The sequence below is a fragment of the Phacochoerus africanus genome, chromosome 1 (genome assembly GCF_016906955.1).
Source record: "Phacochoerus africanus isolate WHEZ1 chromosome 1, ROS_Pafr_v1, whole genome shotgun sequence".
Classification (NCBI taxonomy): Eukaryota; Metazoa; Chordata; class Mammalia; order Artiodactyla; family Suidae; genus Phacochoerus; species Phacochoerus africanus.
Window position 1 is genome coordinate 134,576,520 of NC_062544.1, and position 21,671 is coordinate 134,598,190.

The following is a 21,671-nucleotide window of genomic DNA, read 5'->3' on the forward strand; positions in this document are numbered from 1 at the left end:
TCCATATGCTGTAGGTTCGGCTGTAAAAATACAAGAAAAAAAAAGAGAGAGAGAGACTTGATCATGTTATAACCTTATTAGCCAAACTCCAGCAATTCTTAGTATTATTTGACACACTTGCTTGGACAGAACACTTTTCCATGCATTAGTTTTCCTTCGAAGTAAAATAAGATTGGCATGATGTTGAGTTCTTCAGAGGGTCTTAAGCATACAAACCATCAAAACTGCATTTATATGTGATACATAACTTGTATCATAATTGTGTCTTTTACTAATACGTTTGTCCAGAGTTTGCCCTTTCTCCACAGCACTCTGGAGCTGTGATTAAAAAAGAAAAAAATTCAGGAGTTCCCTTGTGGTACAACATGTTAAGGATCTGGCATTGTCACTGCAGTAGCTCAGATCACTGTATGGTATGGGTTTGATTCCTGGCCCAGGGAACTTCCACATGGCTCTGGGCGTGGCCCCCTCCTCTAAAAAGAAAAGAAAAATTCAGCAGACTGGTGCTAATCTTTGTTAAAGTTTTTACCTTTCCATGGCTAAAGAGAAAAAAGAAGTATGATGTGGTAGATTTTTTTGTTGTTGTTTAAATATGTGTATTCAGTTTAAAGAATTCATCGTAATTCTGGAATTAGGATCTCTAAATTGTTTAGATGGATGTTAAGATAATCTCCTTGTATGATGTAGGAGATGATCATTATTGACTTGTAATTTCATTTGATTGACTTGTAAATTCCATTCCTCTAGTAAATGGGGAAGGGAAGGTACGTCCTGCAGCTAATTGTGTAAATGTGGACATCTCCATGATGCCCATAACTCCATGATGTCCATGTCCATTCGTTTTAAATGTTGGGATCCCAGTGGAATGTTGTCTTAGCTGGCCATAACAAAATACCACGTCTGGGTGGCTTGAACCACAAAAATATATTTTCTGGAGGCTAAAAGTCTGAGAATCCTATCTAGAGGGTCCACCCTCAGGACCCCATCTAATCCCAGTTACCTCCCAAAGACCCCATCTCCAAATACCATCACACTGGGGGTTAGGACTTCAATGTAGAAATTTTGGAAAGACACAGATCTTAAGTGCATTACAAATATTGTTAGGATTTTAGGATGATGATCCTTCCTTGGTTAACCTACCTCTAAATTTGGGGAACAATGGCAAAACAAGGCAAATCACACTATTCTGACTAAGGCTTTGAAGCCTCAAACCCCAGAGCAAAACTCTGGTAAGCTAAACATTTAGCATAGGAGAACTTATTTACTCAAGGTGGATGCCTCATATGATCTACAACAGAGGTAGACGAACATACCCCGTAAGGCAAAAATGGTTTTCGTGTTTCCACTAGTTGAAAAAAAATCAAAAAAATGTTTCTCCGCACCTGAAAAATAGATGAAATTATGATTTTAGTGTACTTAAAGTTTTATTGGAACCCAGCCATGCTCATTTGTTTGTATATTGTCCGGGGCTGTTTTGATGCTGCAACAGCCGAGTAATTGTAACAGAGCCCAATATATTTTCTCTCTGGCCCTTTAGAGTGAAATGTTAGCCAGTCTGCAGACAAAGCAGGCCAGTGACTCACTTTGCCTATTCCCAAGTCTAAATCATAGCTGAAAATATAACTCCAAAAAGATGCAGAGCCATATCCATCAACACTAGAAAAAAAATCCACAGACAAGAGCATTTACTTTAAAGCCTGGTTTAAAGATTGTCCACTTCAAGGGATCTAATGCCAGCCCTAGCTGTTCCAAGAAATAACTGAGAGAGAAAGACTGATGATCTTATTGGAAGATGGAAGAAGAAAGCCACAGTCATTTGCTGATGTTTGTATTCCTTGGGGAGTTCAACCCTTACCAAATATAGTCCAGGGTTCTGGAATTGGACCAAACTGAATCAAGATTGTTCTTCCTTTGAGTCTCTGCCCTTTGACACTTATCTATAAAGTCCAAGGAGAAGGGAGGAATGGGGGCTAAGAGTGGTACACTTTCTAAGATTAACATTATTCAATGACACTGATTGACCTATCAGGTCACTTTCTGTTGTTCTGACTTGTTTTGTTTTCTCCCTCCTCGCCCAATATGCACAAAGGTGATTTTAAAGGATGTGGACTCCCTTCTTTATGTGGACACTGACGTTCTCTTTCTGAGACCTGTCGATGACATCTGGAAGCTTCTGAGGCAGTTTAATTCCACGCAGCTTGCAGCCATGGCCCCTGAGCACGAGATCCCCAAGATCGGCTGGTACAGCCGCTTTGCCCGGCACCCTTTCTATGGCTCTGCGGGAGTAAACTCAGGAGTCATGCTGATGAACCTGACTCGGATAAGAAGTGCACAGTTCAAGGTAAGGAAGTATGTTATACCTCCTTGTTTAAACACTGGGACTTTGTATTCTCAGCAGTGATGTTCCTGGAGTGTCAGTGTGCTGATTTTGGAAGTAGGTGGCTTATAGGTGAAGACGGGAAGAGCCAGGGAAGATAAAGGACTTTGGAAAGTTACGGAATATTTGTTGGTTTAGGAAAACCCCAGGTGATTATGGAATTCCAGGCTTCTGTAGTGTTACTATTCAGGAATATCATGTGGCATTTTTCTGAATTCCATACTTAAACCCTGTGTGAATATCAAGCTTCAAAAACCATGGACAACTTCTTGGAATTATCCAGGGATATATTTACATCAATATACAGAGAAAAATGTACAGAGCTGTTCTTGGCCTCCTCTTTTATCCTAGCAAAAAACTGGAAAAACTTATCTGAATATCAGTAGAGAACAAATATTAAAAAATTATCTTCCAAAAAAAAAAAAAAAAAGGAGTTCCCGTCGTGGCGCAGTGGTTAATGAATCCGACTAGGAACCATGAGGTTGCGGGTTCGGTCCCTGCCTCTGCTCAGTGGGTTAACGATCCGGCGTTGCCGTGAGATGCGGTGTAGGTTGCAGACGTGGCTTGGATCCCACGTTGCTGTGGCTCTGGCGTAGGCCGGTGGCTACAGCTCCGATTGGACCCCTAGCCTGGGAACCTCCATATGCTGTGGGAGCGGCCCAAGAAATAGCAACAACAACAACAACAACAAAAAAAGACAAAAAAGACAAAAAAAAAATTATCTTCCCATTACAAAGAATTAGGTAAATCTATAAGTGAGATAAGATCTCTTAAAAATATTAATTGAAAAACTTAAAATGCAACAAAGCATAATACCATAGAGTGTGATCCCTCTTGTGCCTTAGAAACTTCCACAAGAATGCTTCAGAGACTGGTCATGAATTGTGCATACATCTAGGAAAACTGGGAGTGGGAATTGTAGGAGGCAGGGAGAAAAATATTTTTACCTTTTTTTTTTAACGTTTGTATGCTATTTGAATATTTTAGTCTGAGTATGTTTGCCTTTTGTCTTTTTTTAAATGGCCTCACATGGACATTCCTGGGCCAGGGATTGAATCTAAGCCGCAGCTTTGACCTATGCAGCAACTGTGGCAATGGCAGATCTTTTAAACCATTGTGCTGGGCCATGGATTGAACCCATACCTCTGCAATGACTCGAGCCTTTGCAGTCAGATTATTTTACTATTTTGCTTTTTTTCATTAGGGATGTATCCGCAGCATATGGAGGTTCCCAGGTTGAGTCAGAACTATAGCTGCCAGCCTAGGCCACAGCCACAGCAACATGGAATCCAAGCAGCATCAGCGACCTATACCACAGCTCATGGCCATGCTGGATCCGAGACCCACTGAGTGAGGCCAGGAATCAAATCCGCATCCTCATGGATGCTAGTCAGATTTTGTTTCTGCTGTGCCAGAGAAAGAACTTCTGGGGTCGGATTCTTAACTCACTGCACCACAACGGTAACTCCTCTTTTTCCTTCTTTTTTTTTTTTTTTTGCTTTTATTTTAAAAGTAAATAGTTATTGTAAGATAAGGATATTTTTTCTTAAGATACCTTAATTATGTTATCTGTATTTTATTCCTTCACTTTAGAGGCAGGAATTAAGCATAATAAAGAGAGATTCAATTGGGGGCATGGTTTTCTGAGCCTTAGGCCCAGCTACCAGTTCCTGGTCCAACTGGTGTCCATGTGTACACCTATATAATCTGCAGCCCTAGATTTGCTTTGTTCCAAGCCTTGAGGCCAGCAGGACCCCTCCTCTAATTTATTTCATGTTCCTTCTATGGGGCGGGGGTGGGGGTTCAAGGGAGAACAAGTGCCTCTGACTTGATTGTCAGTGAACAAGATGCATAGCTGTGCCTTAGCCACTCTGATGGTTTTCTCTTTTCCAGAATAGCATGATTCCAACAGGCTTGGCTTGGGAGGACATGCTGTACCCTCTGTACCAGAAGTACAAGAATGCCATCACATGGGGAGACCAGGACTTGTTAAATATTATTTTTTATTTCAACCCAGGTAGGTTCTCCTTTGAGAATGCCGTGGGTGGACTCCTCCACCCACCTCCCCACCCAGAGCACATTCTAGCCCTGGGCCACCCTTGATGAAGTTTGAATGGTGCCTGTGTCCCTTGTAAAGTGTGCCCTTTCATCCGCCCCCGGGGTCTCACACAGGCGGTCCTTGCACTCCTGACACAAGAGGCCAAATGTTGAAACCTATGTGGGCTCCATTTTCCAAGGGTATCTTTTAGATCTGGCCACGCCTTTCTTCTGAGAAGTATATGCCAAACCAGTGGGCGGCCCAGAACTAAATGCAAACATTATTATCTAGGCTCAAGACCCTACAGAGCCTGAACAATGGCTAGACTGCAGGGAATTGCTTCTTGGAATCCCTACAGTTAAGTGACTTGTTCAAGGGTAAAAGCGTCTAGAATAAGGATACCCACATCCCTTTCTTTTCATCTTGGGCAAAATAAAGTCTTCTTTATTGTTAAGTCAGTGATCTGGTGGAATTGGGAAAGGAAGGGAGATGAAAATTTCTCGTCTTTTTTCTTTAAATTTTATTGGTGTATAGTTGATTCACAATGTTGTATGAGTCAGGGGACACAGCAAAGTGAATCAGTCATATGTATAAATATATCCATTCTTTTTTCTCATATAGGTTATTACAAACCATTGAGTAGATTTTCCTGTGCCATGCAGTTGGTCCTCGTTAATCATCCACTTTATAAAGCAGTGTGTCTGTGGACTTCCCTTGTGGCTCTCAACATAAAGCAGTGTGTCTGTTTTTATATTGACACCTAAAGCTAAAAATGGTGCTTCTTTCATCTTTTCTAAAACCTTATTTAATGTTATGAAAATCAAAAGCATGTTTTTTTTTTTTTTTCCTTTGAAAAAGATCTCTGGGGATGGGCAGAGGGGAGTAGTCCTCACCCTGATGTACTCAAGCCTCTCCTTTTTCTTTAAAAATCCTGAAATAGAGATTCCTGTTTACAAAGACTTCTGTGTATGGTAGCTTATTACCTTAGAAGCACCTACTCTGTACCTTTGTTTTTTAACAATATTTGGAAATAAATTCAGAAATAAAACCTCACCTCATATGCCTTTGGATCAAAAAGGAGCAAATCCTGGAAAAGGAAAAAAGCAGACTGGTTTGAAATTCATTTCTAGGAAAGATTCTTAGTCCTAATTGATTAGATGACAGGAATGTCTTGGCTATTTGCCTGTGGCATGTTTTAATCCATTTCTCTCTGATAGCAACAGGGATTTTAAAGCCTGTATTTCCTACTCTTTCTTTCTCTCTCTCTTTCTCTCTCTTTCTTTCTTTCTCCCTCCCTCCCTCTCTCTCTCTCTCTTCCTTCCTTCCTTTTTGTCTTTTTAGGGCCACACCTGAAGCATATGGAAGTTCCCAGGCTAGGGGTCAAATTGGAGCTGCAGCTGCCAGCCTACACCACAGCTCACAGCAACACCAGATCCTTAATCCACTGAGCAAGGCCAGGGATCAGATCTGCTTCTTCTTGGGTACTAGTCAGGTTCATTACTCACTGAGCCTCAATGGGAACTCCACCTAATTTTTCAAGTAGATTTCATCTTTTTTAAATCTAGGTGTAGTGTATTGATTAGGATTCTTGACTGCAAATACAAGAGCTCTAGAGTTAGTCTAAGCACAAAGGATACTTTCTTTTTAAAAGGTGACTTTACTTATTTATTTATTTATTTGGCTTTTTGTCTTTTCAGGGCCACACCCGCAGCATATGGAGGTTCCCAGGCTAGGGGTCTAATCGGAGCTGTAGCCACTGGCCTGCGCCACAGCCACAGCAATGCCAGATCCAAGCCGTGTCTTCGACCTACTCCACAGCTCACAGCAACACCGGATCCTTAACCCACTGAATGAGGCCAGGGATCAAACACGCCACCTCATGTTTCCTAGTTGAATTTGTTTCCACTGCACCATGACAGGAACTCCTAAGAGGCAACTTTTAAAAAAAGTTTTTATAAACTTTTTTTTTTTAGTTTTCCATAGAAACCTAAGGCGGTAAGTCCAGCAGGCTGGGCCCAGGACCTGAAGTAGGAAAGGTTAAAGGATAAGCAGTCCAGGCTGGGCTTTCCTTCTCCCACTGAGCTGTTGATTCCTCTCTTTGAATATTCTCATTCTGTGCTCAGAGTACCAAGGTTTTATAGCCCAGGTCCAGCCACACAGAAAGACTTACTTCATCCCAGTTCCACATTCCCAGGGGAGAAACCAGATACTGCCAGCGTGGGTCCACAGTGATGTGGGAGCAGGAGCTAAAGAGTAGTGGCTGACGTTTGATTATGTACTGTCAGGTGCTCTTCTGAACATTACCTCACAACAACCCTGAGAATAGAATCCTCACTTTAAAGACAAAGTTACCAAGGGAAAGAGAGTTAAATAATCTGCAGTCGAGCTAATGCATGCCAGAGCAAGGGAACAAACCCAGGCCACTCCAACTTCACCTTTGTGTGGGGTGGGGGGAGAGGAAGGTCTCAGAGCCAGGAGGTGGGGGGTGGATCCTGGACTGCTGGACAGGCATCTCCAACTGTGCCTCTCTCCCTCATTATTTCTGTCCTTTCAATATTGCATTTTTCCTTTCTTGTTGTATGGCTAAAACCCTCTTCCATAAGCCTATCTCTTTGTATTCCCAAACTGAGAAATTCAGAAGATTCACACAGTTGCCTTCCCACAAACCCTCTTAGCCTGTTGCAGATTATTTGAGAATTTGATCAGTGAATAAATAATACTCAGAGGTGGTTCCAAGCAGCTCTGAAATTAGACACAAGCCCCTTGTCTTTAATTAGGGCTGAAAACCAACTGAGTTGGATGGTGTCACACTGTCCCGTCTTAGATCCTCTGAGTACAGGGATATTATAAAATAATTATAAAGTTGTTCTGAAGCCTGAGTCTGAGCAGTAGCAAGTATAGCAGAATTTCCTAACTTTAGGTCAGTATTAGTTAACACCTTGATTGTTCTTCATATGGCCTGCCTTTGATCTTTTGTACTTTATCCAGGGACTTCATAAAACATGAGCTCTTTGACCTGAAATCCAGTGAGAGCCATCACATTGAAAGCCTTTTCTTTGTTTATATTGATGGTGAGCACTTTCTCTAAATCAGAACAAACTATATTTGAAAAAAAAAAATCTGAGTTCCCGTCATGGCTCATTGGTAACAATTTCGACTAGTATCTGCGAGGACATGGGTTCGATCCCTGGCCTCGCTCATTCAGTTAAGGATCCAAGTGGCTATGAGCTGTGGTGTAGGTCACAGACGTGGCATGGATCTGGTGTTGCTGTGGCTGTGATATAGGCCGGCAGCTGCAGCTCCAATTCACCCCTAGCCTGGGAACTTCCATATGCTGTAGGTGCGGCTCCCCGCCACAAAAAAAAATTGTCACCTTTATCCCTGGGAAGGAGAGAGGGAGAGAAGATTGGCCCCAACCCAGGAGATAAACATGCTTATTGTTATGATTCTTTGGGTTGCCATGGGTGAAGCAATACACACAAAACCTGAGACCTGAGCCCATGTCTAGAATGTTTTTATTATTACAGCCTCCCCTAGCCAATAACATTGCTTTTAAAATGTGTTTAAAAGTCATTAGCTCAAAAATGTTGTAAAACTGTTGCTATAATTAGATAGTAAATGCCTGTGGGTGTGTAATTGCCCTGCTGGGTAATAGACTGACTCAGGAGGAGACAGCTGAAGCCCATGAGGGCATGCGGGGAGTTCATCTCCCAGGACGTTTCTTGGCAGGTGAGCCAAAGCAGCTTCTTCAGAGGATGGCAGGCTGAACTCACATCTTTACAGGTGAATTTGAATCAAGAGCAAAGTTCTTAGGGTAAAATTTGTGGGGTTTTTTTGGGGGTTTTTTTTTTTTGGTGTTTTTTGTCTTTGTAAGACCACACCCATGGAAGTTCCTGGGCTAGGAGGCAAATTTGAGCTGCAGCTGCTGGCCTACATCACAGCCACAGCACCATGGGATCTGAGCCCTGTCTGCGGCCTACACCACAGCTTACGGCAGTGCTGGATCCTTAACCCACTGAGTGATGCCAGGAATTGAACCTGCATCCTCATGGATACTAATCAGGCTCTTAACCCACTGAACCACAGGTTCTTAACCCACTGAACCACAATGGGAACTCAAGGAAGCATAAATTTGACAAGGGCTAAAAGAGAACCCTGTGTAGAAAGATGTGCTTGGATTCGTGCATGTTGGTGGCCCAGGTGCCAGCCCCATGAGCACATGGATCAGATCACACCAGGCCTTAGGAGAACTAGTTCTGGGCCAGTGTTCAGGACCAAAGCTGATTTCTTCATCTGTCAAGAGGCTGATTTCTTTTCTCCATGCCCATCTGACTCCATTCCACCTCTCAGGCAGTCTACTCTGTTTGCACATGGCCCAACCCTGAGTCAATACAACCTTATAAGTCCATACTAATGGTAATGGGTTTGCTATGTTTCCCAATTCAAATTCTTAAAGAAAAAAGAGAGAGATTGGCCTGGCATGGCCTATGAATTGATTGTCAGCCCTGCTATGAACCAATTTGCTTCAGATAGGAAGACCACCCTGGATCTGATAATCAGGGGCCAGAGGAACAAACCATGTGGCATTTTCCTCTCTCTAACATGACCACCTAGGTCTGACCCTTCTTCAGGAGAAATTTTTAGAAAAGTGGGCTGTGGGTAGGGAAGGAAGGGAAACCAGCCCAGTAGAGATGAGAAGGTAGGGCATCCAGCCTGAGTAGAAGCAGTTGGATTCCAACCACAAAGAGAGAGAGAAGAGTTGAAAGGCCCATGGAATGTACATAGATTGCCCATGAATGGGATCCTGGGAAGTCAGGAGGGTTTGCTGGGGCCACAGGGAGCAGGACACAGAGTCACATGGAACAGGCCCCTTCGGTGGGCTTGCCTTCTCATCCTGCCTGGGTTGCTGGAGCTCTTGCTTCAGTGTGCAGTGTACTTACTCCACCCAAAGCACCCAGCAGCTGGCAGTTATGAGTGTGTTTTGGGGTGGACAGGCCCAATTATTTTGTTTTAGGACCATCCTGGAAAACTGGTCACAGATCATTGTTTTGGGAGCCTAGCAAGTTCATGAGCCCTGACACAATGCACAAGAATGAAGATTGTAGGGTCCTCATGGGAAGAGGTCATGCTACTTTGTCTTCATTGAGTGATTGATTCCATTGCGAGGTTTGATACCTTAAATGGAGTTAGTCTTTAGAAATGTTGACTGCTTGGATGAATGGACTTAAGAGAAGGTCATGAGAGATGGAAGGAAATGGAAGAGAAAGAGCACATCCAGGAAAGCAAGAGGAAAGGATTGTGGGGAGAGAAAGGAGAGGAAGAAAGGAGCAAAATACAGATGGTAGAGGAAGGTATAAACTTTCATTCTTCTGTTCATTCAGCAGATATCTTTTGAGCACCAACTAGGAACCAGCCACAGGGTTAGTGTCGGGGATAGGCAGCAAACAGGAGTCACTTCCTACTTTCCTGAAACCTATCTTTTATAGGGAAAGGTGAACTTTCAAAGAGTAGCAATGAGTTGTTCAAAATCACAAATTGAGGAATTCCCATTGTGGCTCAATGGTTTAAGGACCCAACCTTGTTTCTGTGAGGATGGCAGATCGATCCCTGTTCTCACTTACTGGGTTAAAGATCCAGAGTTACTGCAAGCTGTCTCGTAGGTCCCAGATGTGGCTTAGATCCAGTGTTGCCATGGCTATGACCTAGGTCACAGCTATAGCTCTGATTTGACCCCTGGCCGGGAACTTCCATATGCTGCAGGTGTGGCTGTAGAAAAAAAAGTCGCAAATTGTGATCAATGCTATGAAAAGACAGATGCGGGTTTGAAGAGAGCTGTTATCAAGGCTGGGAGAGAGGGTTGCTTCTTTAGATTATGATTCAGAAATGTCTTCTTGGAGGAATGAATTGTCCTTTTCTGGAACAAGGTGCATTTGGGAAGAAGGAAGAAGAGGCTAGGAAAGCTCCATTCCAGAATGAGACATAAACAAACAAAATGCTATGAATCGTGCAAACAGCCTCTGTTCTTTTGACAGAGTGTAGAGAGTAAATAGCAAACCTATTTCACCACGAAGTTAAAATGATCAGGCATAAGCTACTCCATCATCTTAGAGACCTCAAGAGTAGGAAATGATAGGAAATGTAAGGGCCAATCAATTCATACAGTACTTTGCAAGTAGTTAGGAGACTCTGGAAATAAATAAATGTAGGCTCCTGAAGCTATCACTTAGGGATTTCAGTCTCATGAATAATCAATTAATGAGCTGCTTTATCCATGTAAAATCAAGAGGAAAAATAGCAAAGACCCAGGGTCTGAAGAGAGGTCAGCTTGAAAAAAATGTTTTTAATAAATTGCCATGGTTTGAGGCTTTGGGGATTTGGAATTTAAAAACTATTCACTGTATTATTTCCTCAGCAGTAGAAGAAAATAACCTGCACATTTCACCATGCTGTCATTTTTAAACATTAGATTTTGACAGCCATGATAATCTTGCTTAAACTAGATTCGTTTTGGAGTAGTTATTGATCATGTGCCAAGTAGCCATCATTAATACACGCTATGTGTTCATTGGCTGGCCTACAGCGGTTTCCATCTTCACCCCACCCCAGGATGCTGGGTAGCCCCTCTCCTCCTCCTTCCCCTGTTAACAACGTGGAGATTTCGTACTGTAACCCACGTAAAATGTATCTGTGAATAAAATGGCACATCTGCTATTTTTGCCTGTGCGCTTTTTTTTTTTTTTTTGGCCGCTGCAACAGCATATGGAAATTCAGAGCCAGAGATCAAACCCATGCCACATCAGTGACAATGCTGGATACTTAACCTGCCACACCACCAGGGAGCTCCTCACCTGTGCACTCTTGATTGCCCTTTCTTTTAGTAATGGCACCCAGTTTTCTTGGGGGGAATTCCTCTTCCCCCACTGCATATAGTCTCAGAGTCCTGCCTGCCCCTGACTCTGACTGAACCAGTCAGACTACCTCCTGGGGACCTGAGTCTGGGAATCCAAGACAGAAAGTAGGCGAGGCTCGTTCATCCTGGCAGCAATGCCAAGACACTGGTTAATTAGTCCCCACACTTGGGCCCCAGGCACTGTCCCACTTGCTGCCCCAGTTCAGCTTTCCCTCAGATTTTATGAAATGCCTCCTCTCTTTCCAAAGAAGAAGAAAAAAAAAATTCTTTTGCCTCACAAGTTAGAATCAAAATTGGTAACTTGCAACCAAAAATAGATTTACATTTCTTTTTTTTTTAGTTTCAATATCTGTTGGTTTTTTTTCTAATTGACATGTAGTTGATTTACAATATCCTGTTAGTTTCAGGTGTACACAGTGATTCAGTTATATATATATATATATATATATATATATATATATATTCTAGATTATTTTCCTTTATAGATAATTATGAAATATTGAGTATAATTCCCTGTGCTATATAGTAGGTCCTTGTTGGTTGTCTATTTTATATGTAGTAGAGTGTGTGTGTGTGTGTGTGTTTTAATCCCAACCTCCTGATTTCTCTCTCCCTAGATTTATATTTTTTGAATATTTTAGGTCAAAGCTATTTATTTGTGTGACAGATTTCCTACTTTTAACTGCTTTGAAGAAATTGAATTTAGCCCAGAAAAATTAAATGGCTTGTCTTTTCTGAAACACACTCTGATTTCCAAACTCTTCACCATGAGCAGGTCATTTTCTTCTCCTCGAATGCTCTTCCAAGGCTTCTATTTTTAAGTATCAGGATCCTAGCCTCACTATAGAAGTCTAAGTTTAAATAAATCTTTATTGATATGCCTTCCTTTCTATGAACTCTGATAAAACGTGTTCATTTTGATGACACTCTGTGCTATTTCCCTTATAAGTTTACAAGTAAAACTCCTCAAGGGCAGAAGCAGTGCCTTATCACCCAGTGACACCAACGCCTTGCATTGTGGTGAACAAATACTTGTTTCAGTTATATTCTCAATGTATTTTGTGTTTCTTCCTCTCGAAAATTCAGAAGAGGAGGTAAACATGTGAATTGAATTTTGTTTGGGACTAAACCTCACATGTAGCTTTTAGGACATCTGCAAACCCCTAAACTTGTAAGCAAATATTCTTCTCATATTTTTTCAGAGACACAGTCTAAAGCTTTCATTAGAGTCTCAGATCTGTGAGTCATAAAAAGGTTCAGAATGACTGGCCACTGCAGGTCTAAAGGCAATTGCAGTAAAACATTTACTGCTGACATACTATACATCAGGAACTATGCTAGGCTTGTTCCATTTAAGTTCTCTTGTTTTATCCTTCTAGCAGCCTAATGCAATTGTTGTTGTTACAGCAAAAACAATGATAATAGTAATGATTACAGCTTACCTTTACTCTGTGCCTTCTATTACCAAGCACTGTTCCAAGTACTTGAATATATGAACTCATTTTAAAAATATTTCCCCAAATGCTAATGGACAAGTGACATTTAAAGTCTTCCCCCTTTTACAGATGATGAAACTGAGGCCCAGAAAATCTATGTAATTTGCTTGAATCCATGCAACTAATGGCAGAGTTCTATGTTCAAACCCAGCAGACTGACTCCAGAGGTTACTCTCTCTGCCACTCTGCTGTTCAGTCACAGCTAACACATGATAAACCTGGATCTCAAACCCAGATCATTTAGCTTCTCTTTATTGGTTCTAAACTGAGGTCAAGTTGTTCAGTAACTCACTGAAGTTTTAGAGCTAGAAGGTTGAAGCCAACTTTGAAGCTACATCTCATTCCCAAGTCTTTTTTTTTTTATTATTAGAGTGTTATAGTTGATTTACAGTCTTGTGTGGTTTCTGCTGTACAGCATAGTGACCCAGTCATACACATATATACACTCTTTGTCTCATATTACCTTCCATGATATTCTACCCCAAGAGACTGGATATAGTTCCCTGTATAATACGGTAGGACCTCATTGCTTATCCATTCTAAATGTAATGGTTTGTATCTGCCAACCCAAAACTCCCTGTCCATCCCACTTCCTCTCCCCTCCCTCCTGGCAACCACAAGTCTGTTCTCTATGTCTATGAGTCTGTTTCTATTTTGTGGATAGGATCATTTGTGCCATATTTTAGATTCCATATGTAATTAACATCATATGGTATTTGTCTTTCTCTTTCTGACTTCACTTAGTTTGAGAATCTCTAGCTGCATCCATATTGCTGCAAATAGCATTATTTCATTCTTTTTTATGGCTGAGTAGTATTCCATAATATATATGTATCACATCTTCTTAGTCCCAAGCCTTTCTGTTTCATCTTCTGCCTTAGAGTGATGCCCTCACTGGGCTTACTCCTCTAAGGAGAGTGCAAAAAGAGGACAGTTTTCCTTTGGTGGTGGGATCGCTTCAGGAAGAGATAAAAAACCTTCATCACCAATCTTAAACACCATGAAGGCAGGATCTGTACAGAGTAGACACTAGATAAATATTTGTTGATTCCATCAATCACTGTGTATACAAAAACAGAGATGGAGTCTAGGGCAATTCTTTCAGCAGAGAACATTATCAGGTACCTAATGATTCTCAAATGCATAATGCCAGGCAGGCATTAGAAAGGCATGAAGTGACTCACTGTGTTTAAAAAAGGCAGCTCTTCCAAAAGACAAATGCTAGAGAGGGTAGGGCAAAAAAGCAACCCTCCTACACTGTTGGTGGCACAACCACTATCGAAAACAGTCTGGAGGTTCCTCAGAAAATTGAATGTAGAACTATCACGTGATTCAGTAATCACACTCTTGGGCATCTATCTGGATAAGATTACAATTCAAAAAGTACATGCACCCCTGTGTTCATTACAGCACTATTCACAATGGCCAAGACTTGGAAACCACCTAAATGTCCATTCACAAATGAATGGATTAAGAAGATGAGCTACGTATGTTCAATGGAGTACTACTCAGCCATTAAAAAGAATGAAATAATGCTATTTGCAGCAACATGTATATAACTAGAGATTCTCTTATTAGATGAAGTAAGTCAGAAAGAAAAAGCCAGATACCATATGGTATCACTTACATATACAATCTAAAATGTGGCACAAATGAGTCCTATCTACAAAACAGAAACAGATCATAGACATGGAGAACAGACTTGTGGCTGTGGGGGGCGGGTGGGAGGAAGTGAGATGGACAGGAAGTTTAGGTTAATCTAAACTATTACATTTAGAATGGAAAAGCAATGAGGTCCTATACAGCAAAGAGAACTATATCCAGTCTCTTGGGATAGAACATCATGGAAGATAATATGAGAAAAAGAGTATATATATGTGTATGACTGGGGCATTATGCTGTACAGCAGAAATTGACTCAACATTGTAAATCAACTACACTTTAAAAATTAAAAAAACAAATTTAAGAAGCAGCTGTTGGGCTGAGGTCAGGTCACAGTTCAGAAGCACATGAGCACGTTTAGATATTTTAACTCCTGTTATCCTCACATCCACCCTCTGCACTGAAATGTAAAAAAATCACACAGCAAATACAGCGGCTGGGATTCACATCTTCATAGTATGACTCCGGGATGAGCAGGACGCCCTCCTGGCTATGGATTATGTAAGTGCTAGCATGAAGGTGAATGCAAGTAAGAGAAACCTCATGGTGGAATGGGGTTGTCCTGAAGAAAGGACAATCTCATAGTGTGTTGCGAACAGTTAGGAATTAGAGGGTGCCTGAATGTCACAGTAGTGTGTAAGTTCACACCATCTGCCAGAAGGGAGGTGTAGTGTTGTCTTGATCCTTTGCTTTCCAGCTTGAAGCTTTCTGTAAATAACCCCCGAGCCCTCGACCTTTCCATGAGAAGGAGATGCCATCAACTCAACCAAAATGTGTGTCTTTATATTGCCTTTCTGACAGGGGTAATTGATTTGCTCTAATCCTGTGCTTTCACATGGGGGCGTTGCTCATGATCAGTGACACATATTTGCAAAGAGCTCTGGTTCATCCTCCTCTAGACCTGGCCCTTTAAAAGGCATCTGGAAGGAGGAGCCAGGGAACTCAGGGGTTATGAACTTACTGTTAATTTTATATTCCTAGTCACCAAGAGGAGATTTACCAAGTCCAACAGGGTTAGAGCAGAGTTTCTCGACCTTGGCACTACTACTGTTGTGGGGGCTGTGCTCTTCACTGAAGGATGTTTCCTGATCCCTGGTCTCTACCCACACTGGATGCCAGTAGCACCCTCCTTATGTATGATAAGCATTGTCTCCCTTCAAACACTGCCAAGTGGTCCCAGAAGACTGGGGTTGCATCATCCTTGTCTAAGAACCACAGGATTAGAGATGTAAATACACACAAGTATGCATGTGCACATGCTCACCCACTGTGTATATTTTCACACTGTTACCTTGATTTGGAGACTTTTTTTGGTTTTGCTTTTCTTTATTTTAGGTCACACCCTTAGCATGTGGAAGTTCCTGGTTCAGAAATCAAACCCAGACCACAACGTTGACTGGAGCCATAGTATTGACAACACCAGATCCGTAACCCTCTGAGCCACCAGGGAACTCCTTGTTTTGCTTTTCTGTTGTTTTTTCCCCCTTCACTATTGTAATATTTTGTTTGTTGTTTTTTTCTTTTGTTTTTGTTGTTGTTTTTTGTTTTTGTCTTTTTGTATTTTTGATGGCCACACCCACAGCATATGGAGGTTCCCAGGCTAGGGTCTAATTGGAGCTGTCGCTGCTGGCCTATGCCACAGCCACAGCAATGCCAGATCCAAGCCGTGTCTATAACCTACACCACAGCTCACAGCAATGCCGAATCCTTAATCCACTGAGTGAGGCCAGGGATTGAACCTGCAAATGGTTCCTAGTCGGATTCATTTCCACTGCACCAGGACAAGAACTCCTGTTGGTTGGTTGGTTTTTAATCCAAAAAGGAAACTTTGCTTCAACCTTGACTCTAAAATTCATTGCACAGAACTTCTCCAAAGAGTTGATTATAACTGTTAGCACTGCTGGCCACCACTATGTGCTTGACATTCTCATATACATTTTATAAGCGCTTTTAAAAAACTGAATCATCAAAGTAAGAGGAAGATCCTATTATGTTCCTCTTGCAGGTGCGGAAACTGAAGCACAGGGCAGTTAAGTCACTGCGCCTTGGTTGCACTGTTTTTAAGTGGCAGAGTTGGGATTCTGACTCCAATTGTCTGCTGCCCTTGTTTGCCTTCTTGTCCAAGATGCTCTACTGCCCTCTTCTTTGGGGCGAAACTTCCAACCGCACTAATGGGTGCCCCCTCAATGCCTGACCTCAGAATATTGACAAAGGTGGTGAAATGTGGGATATGAGTCACGATCACACTCTCATGCTTTGAAATACCATGTGGTATGCAGTTGATGGAAACACTGATTTCATCCTTGGTGCTGACTGTGCACATGTCTTTCTCTTGTCCCCACGCACCCCCCCCTCCCCAGAGTGTCTCTACGTGTTCCCCTGCCAGTGGAACTACCGTCCTGATCACTGCATGTACGGGAGCAACTGCAGAGAGGCTGAGCAGGAAGGTGTGTCCGTCCTGCATGGTAACCGAGGCGTCTACCATGATGAGAAGCAGCCGACTTTCAAAGCACTCTATGAAGCAATCCGGGATGTAAGTGTCTTCTCACACCAGTTCAGCAGAAAGTGTCTATCATGAGAAGCTGTGCCGGTGCTTTGGTCACTGTCCATTTGAAAGCCGAAAATATTCCCCAGAAGCTTTGAGTTCTACCAGTTGTCCCCCACCTCAGGCACTCTGTGTTACTCTTTTCACTACCACCTCATACTCTACTTTGTCCGCTCTTGACTTAATATTTCCAAGGAAGTCACCATTTTCCCCCCAAACAAGTTCACTTGTTTGAAAGAAGGAAATTTCATGTCAGAAAAAAAAAAAAAAACCCACCTGTGCCAGTTGTCATAATAAAGGGTCATAAGTTAGGGTATAAATTCTACAATACACATAAAACGATATTCTTCAGCTCAAGCTAAGTGTGTTTCCTGGTTGCCAGCTCCACCCTGCCAAACACACAGGTGTTGGGATGGTCAGTTAGGACAAGGAGCCAAACCAAAGTAACCATCAGGTCTGTTTCTGGAGTGTAACAGTACAAGCGAGAGGCAAGCCAAGCACTAGCTCCCAGTGGTCCATTTTTATGGGCCAAAGGATGCTGGGCAGGGTCAAGTGGCTGCAACACAGAGGCAGGAATATCTCCTGAACAAAAACTTCTGCATCTTTATGGACCCATGAACCAGGGGGAAGAGGAAGAAGGAGGAAGATGGAAGGAGGAGAAAGGTATAACCCCCCTTCCAAAGGAGACCTCAAAATAGAAGTGCCTAGGACCAGGATGCAGATATGGGGTGGAGGGTCTGAGTCCTTGACTGCAGCTCTCTCAAGAAAACTATTATAGCTCAGTGCCTGGGCACCAAATCTGGATTGGGGAGGGCAGCTTCTCCTCCCCTCCCCCTACTCCAGACCTGCCAGGAAACCTTGCAGTTGCTTCTGGTTAAGGATAAAGATGCAATTTGGTCTGGAACTGAGGCCCCCTTTTACTACCTTGAAGAGATTGGTTAGTGAGAAATAAGGAAAAGTTAAAGCCCTCTGTGAACCGTTATCTTGCAGTGAATGGGAAGATTGAAAGGACCTGGCTTTGTGGTCCACCACCTAGTACTATGCCAGGTACTGCCCCATAGTACTGCATTCCTCACTTTGGGAAACAGTGCTTTCCAAATGGCCTTTCACCTTGAGATGGCAGAGGGAGGACCAGCAACAGCTACTTTCAGAGATTTTCCTCTTGAAACAGTCATTCCAAAACATAGAGTATAGGAGTCAGCCAACTTGGGCCAAATCTGGCCTGTTTTTGCAAGATCTGTAGGCTAAGAATAGTTTCTTTCTTTTTTTTTTTTTTTTTTTGTCTTTTCTAGGGCCACACCTGCAGCATTGGAGGTTCCCAGGCTAGGGGTCTAATCAGAGCTCTAGGCACCAGGCTACATCAGAGTCACAGCAACGCCAGATCCAAGCCGTGTTTGAAACCTACACCACAGCTCCCAGCAACGCTGGATCCTTGACCCACTGAGCAAGGCCAGGGATTGAACCTGCAACCTCATGGTTCCTAGTTGGATTCATTAACCACTGAGCCACGATGGAACTCTTATTATTATTATTATTATTATCATTATTGTATTTTTAGAGTGGCACCCGCTGCATATGGAGGTTCCCAGGCTAGGGGTCCAATTGGAACTCTATCTCCCAGCCTACATGCCACAGCCACAGCAATGCCAGGTCTGAGCCGTATCTGAGACCTACACCACCGCTCACAGCAACGCTGGATCCTTAACCCACTGAGCAAGGCCAGGGATCGAATCCACAACCTCATAGTTCCTGGTTGGATTCGTCTCCTATGAGCCACGATGGGAACTCAAAACATTTTCCTAAATAGTTGGATAAAAATGAAAAGAAGAATGTTTCATAATAAGAGGAAGTTTTCTGACATTCAGCTTTCACCATTCCTAAATACAGTCTTATCGGGACACAGCTACAATTGTTCCTGTATATGTTGTCCATGGCCACTTTTGTGCTTCAACGGCAGAGATGAGTGACTGTGACAGACTGTGTGACTAACAAAGACTGAAATATTTACAATTAAGCTCTGTACAGAAAAAGTTTGCCAACCCCTGACCTAGAACATGCGTATTTTATTAAGAGTGTTTTTTCTTGAACCCTTATGATTCATGAACAGGCTTTATCAGGAGTGAGGGGGGGCTGAGTCCTGCAGCATAGTAACACAACTTTTTTTTTTTTTACAGCCACACCTGCGGCATATGAAGGTTCCCAGGCTATGGGTCAAATCGAAGCTGCAGCTGCTGGCCTGCGTCACAGCCACAGCAATGCAGGGTCCAGGCTGTATCTGCGACCCACACCACAGCTTGCAGCAACACCAGATCCTTAACCCACTGAACAGGGCCAAGGATAGAACCCATATCCTCACATAGAGAACGTGGGGTCCTTAACCCACTGAGCCACAAAGGGAACTTCTCGTAATACATTTTGCTAAAGAAAATCCCAGTGAATTGTCTTCTTTGCCGGGGTAGAGTTTCAAGTGCCTGTAAGCTAACACCTCTTTCTTCCCCTAAGTTTCCTCCTATTGGTTCTCAAAGGCCAGGTGATTTAATTACACAGAAAATCTGTTCTGTACTTACTAATTCTATCACAGATATTCAAACGCTGGCCCCAGGAACAAACCCCTCTAGGAGTACCTGTGGAAGTTAAGTAAGTATGCAGACGCGGACATCAGAACCACAGTCCAGGTTGCTCTGTGATCTGTCAGCCTGACCTGGGATTGAGCAACTCTGGTTCTTGAGTTACAGTCCATCTTGTTTGTTTTCTGGGTGGATCAGAAAGACAGCCAAAAAACAGTTTCATAAATTATCCTGCCTAATACACTCACTGACTTTCCTCAGTTGGTCCTAAAAAGACGATTTTCATTCAAGCATGTCAGTCAGAAGCATCACTAACCCCATCCTGAAATGTGAGTACATATAGACAGACTGTATCATGAAAGTTGTATTTCCCCACTCACCACTGGGCACCATAGTGTAGTGGGGTCAGGACTTGCCATGGGGCGTTGACAGACCTGGGTTCAGGTTCCAATTTTGTCACTTTCTGGTGAATAGTCATTAACTCTGTGTTCTTGCCTTACTGAGCTTTTTTCCTCATGTGTGCAATGGAGATAATGATATTATCTACTTCATAAAAAGCTTTGTGAGAATTCAAGAAAATGATGGTTTTTACACTTTTTTTTTCCCGCCTTGCCTCTCTCTCTCTCTCTCTTTTTTTTTTTTTTTTTGCTTTTTTTAGGGCCACACCTGCAGCATGTGGAAGTTCCCAAGCTAAGGGTCAAATTGAGCTGCAGCTGCCAGCCACAGCCACAGCAACACTAGATCCCATCCCACTGAGTAAGGCCAGGGATCAAACCTGTGTTCTCATGGATACTAGTCGGATTCGTTTCTGGCACGCCACAACAGGAACTCTGGTTTTTACACTTTTAAGTACAACTTACCTAACAGAGTTGTGCTCAGTAATTAGTAGAAGTTGTTTGGATGGTAACAGTTTCACAGTTTTTCCTCTACCTTGTCCACATTTTCTCACTTGCTCTCTCTCTTCCTCTCTCTATTTTTTTCTCTCTTTCTTTCACTAATATATGTCTTTCTTCCTTTGTCTCTCTGAAAATAATTCCTCTTCTTCCTCTTCCTTCTTTCCTTCCCTTCTCACTTCTCCCTTTCTCTTTCCTCCCCCCCTTCACACACACACACACACACACACACACACACTAACCTTGTACGTATGATTCTGTAAAGGAAAGTCATCTACCAGGCAGACATTCTGTCAGTAAATCTTTCAGTAATCATCTCAGGAGAAGCTATTTTTTCTTTTCTTTTCTTTTCCTTTTTTTTTTTTTTTTTTTTTTTGAGCCGCACTGTGGCATATGGTGGTTTCCAGGCTTGGGGTCGAATCATAGCTGTAGCTGCTGGCCTACACCACAGCCACAGCAATGTGGTATCCAAATCGCTCTGCAACCTACACCACAGCTCAAGGCAATGCCAGACCTTGACCCACTGAGCAAGGCCAGGGAGTGAACCCGAGTTCTTATGGATACTAGTCGGGTTCGTTAACCACTGAGCCACGATGATAAGTCCGAGGAAATCCTATTTTATGCAGGAACGATTTTTGGTTCTTGGAACTCAGAAGTCAGCAAAACTGAAAAAGCGCAGTCCTCATGAAGGGTGTATTCTGGGTGGAGGAAGCCAGACAGCACTCACATAATCCAAGAACCAAGTGAAGTCAAGGCATGAAGGGAACCAGGGCAGGTGACAGGCCAAGTCCCAGCCAGAGACCAATATTCACAAGCTCAGGTTAGGGATGCCTCTGCCAGCCTGATCCTTGATCCCTGGAGGCACCTCCCCAGGGAAACCTCGGGGGAGAGCCTGCTAAGTGGAAGAAATAACCCAGGAAAAGTCCCTGAGGTAGCAATAAGCTGTGTGCCCAAGACAGAGGAGAGGCCCCTGTGACCAGAAGGACTAGAAAAGGGGAGAGAAGAGGAGATGCAGTGGAGAGGGCCAGGTCACACTGATCCTTGGGGACAAGAGTTGGAATCTTTTTTTTCCCTCTTTTCTTTCTTTCTTTCTTTTTTTTTTTTATTTTTTCTTTCTTTTTCCTTTTACTCTTGCATCTGCAGCATATGGAAATTCCCAGGCTAGGAGTCAAATCAGAGCTAC

General features: G+C 42.7%; 1 protein-coding gene across 1 annotated transcript in view; it reads left to right on the plus strand.

Moving 5' to 3' along the window:
- GXYLT2 (glucoside xylosyltransferase 2) overlaps positions 1-21,671 on the plus strand; it is a 95,978-nt gene that overhangs the window by 69,664 nt on the left and 4,643 nt on the right. Inside the window, exons 4-6 of the mRNA XM_047779239.1 lie at positions 2,090-2,341; positions 4,271-4,394; positions 16,844-17,016. Coding sequence (XP_047635195.1) covers positions 2,090-2,341; positions 4,271-4,394; positions 16,844-17,016 — 549 coding nt within the window. The remainder of the gene's footprint in view (positions 1-2,089; positions 2,342-4,270; positions 4,395-16,843; positions 17,017-21,671) is intronic.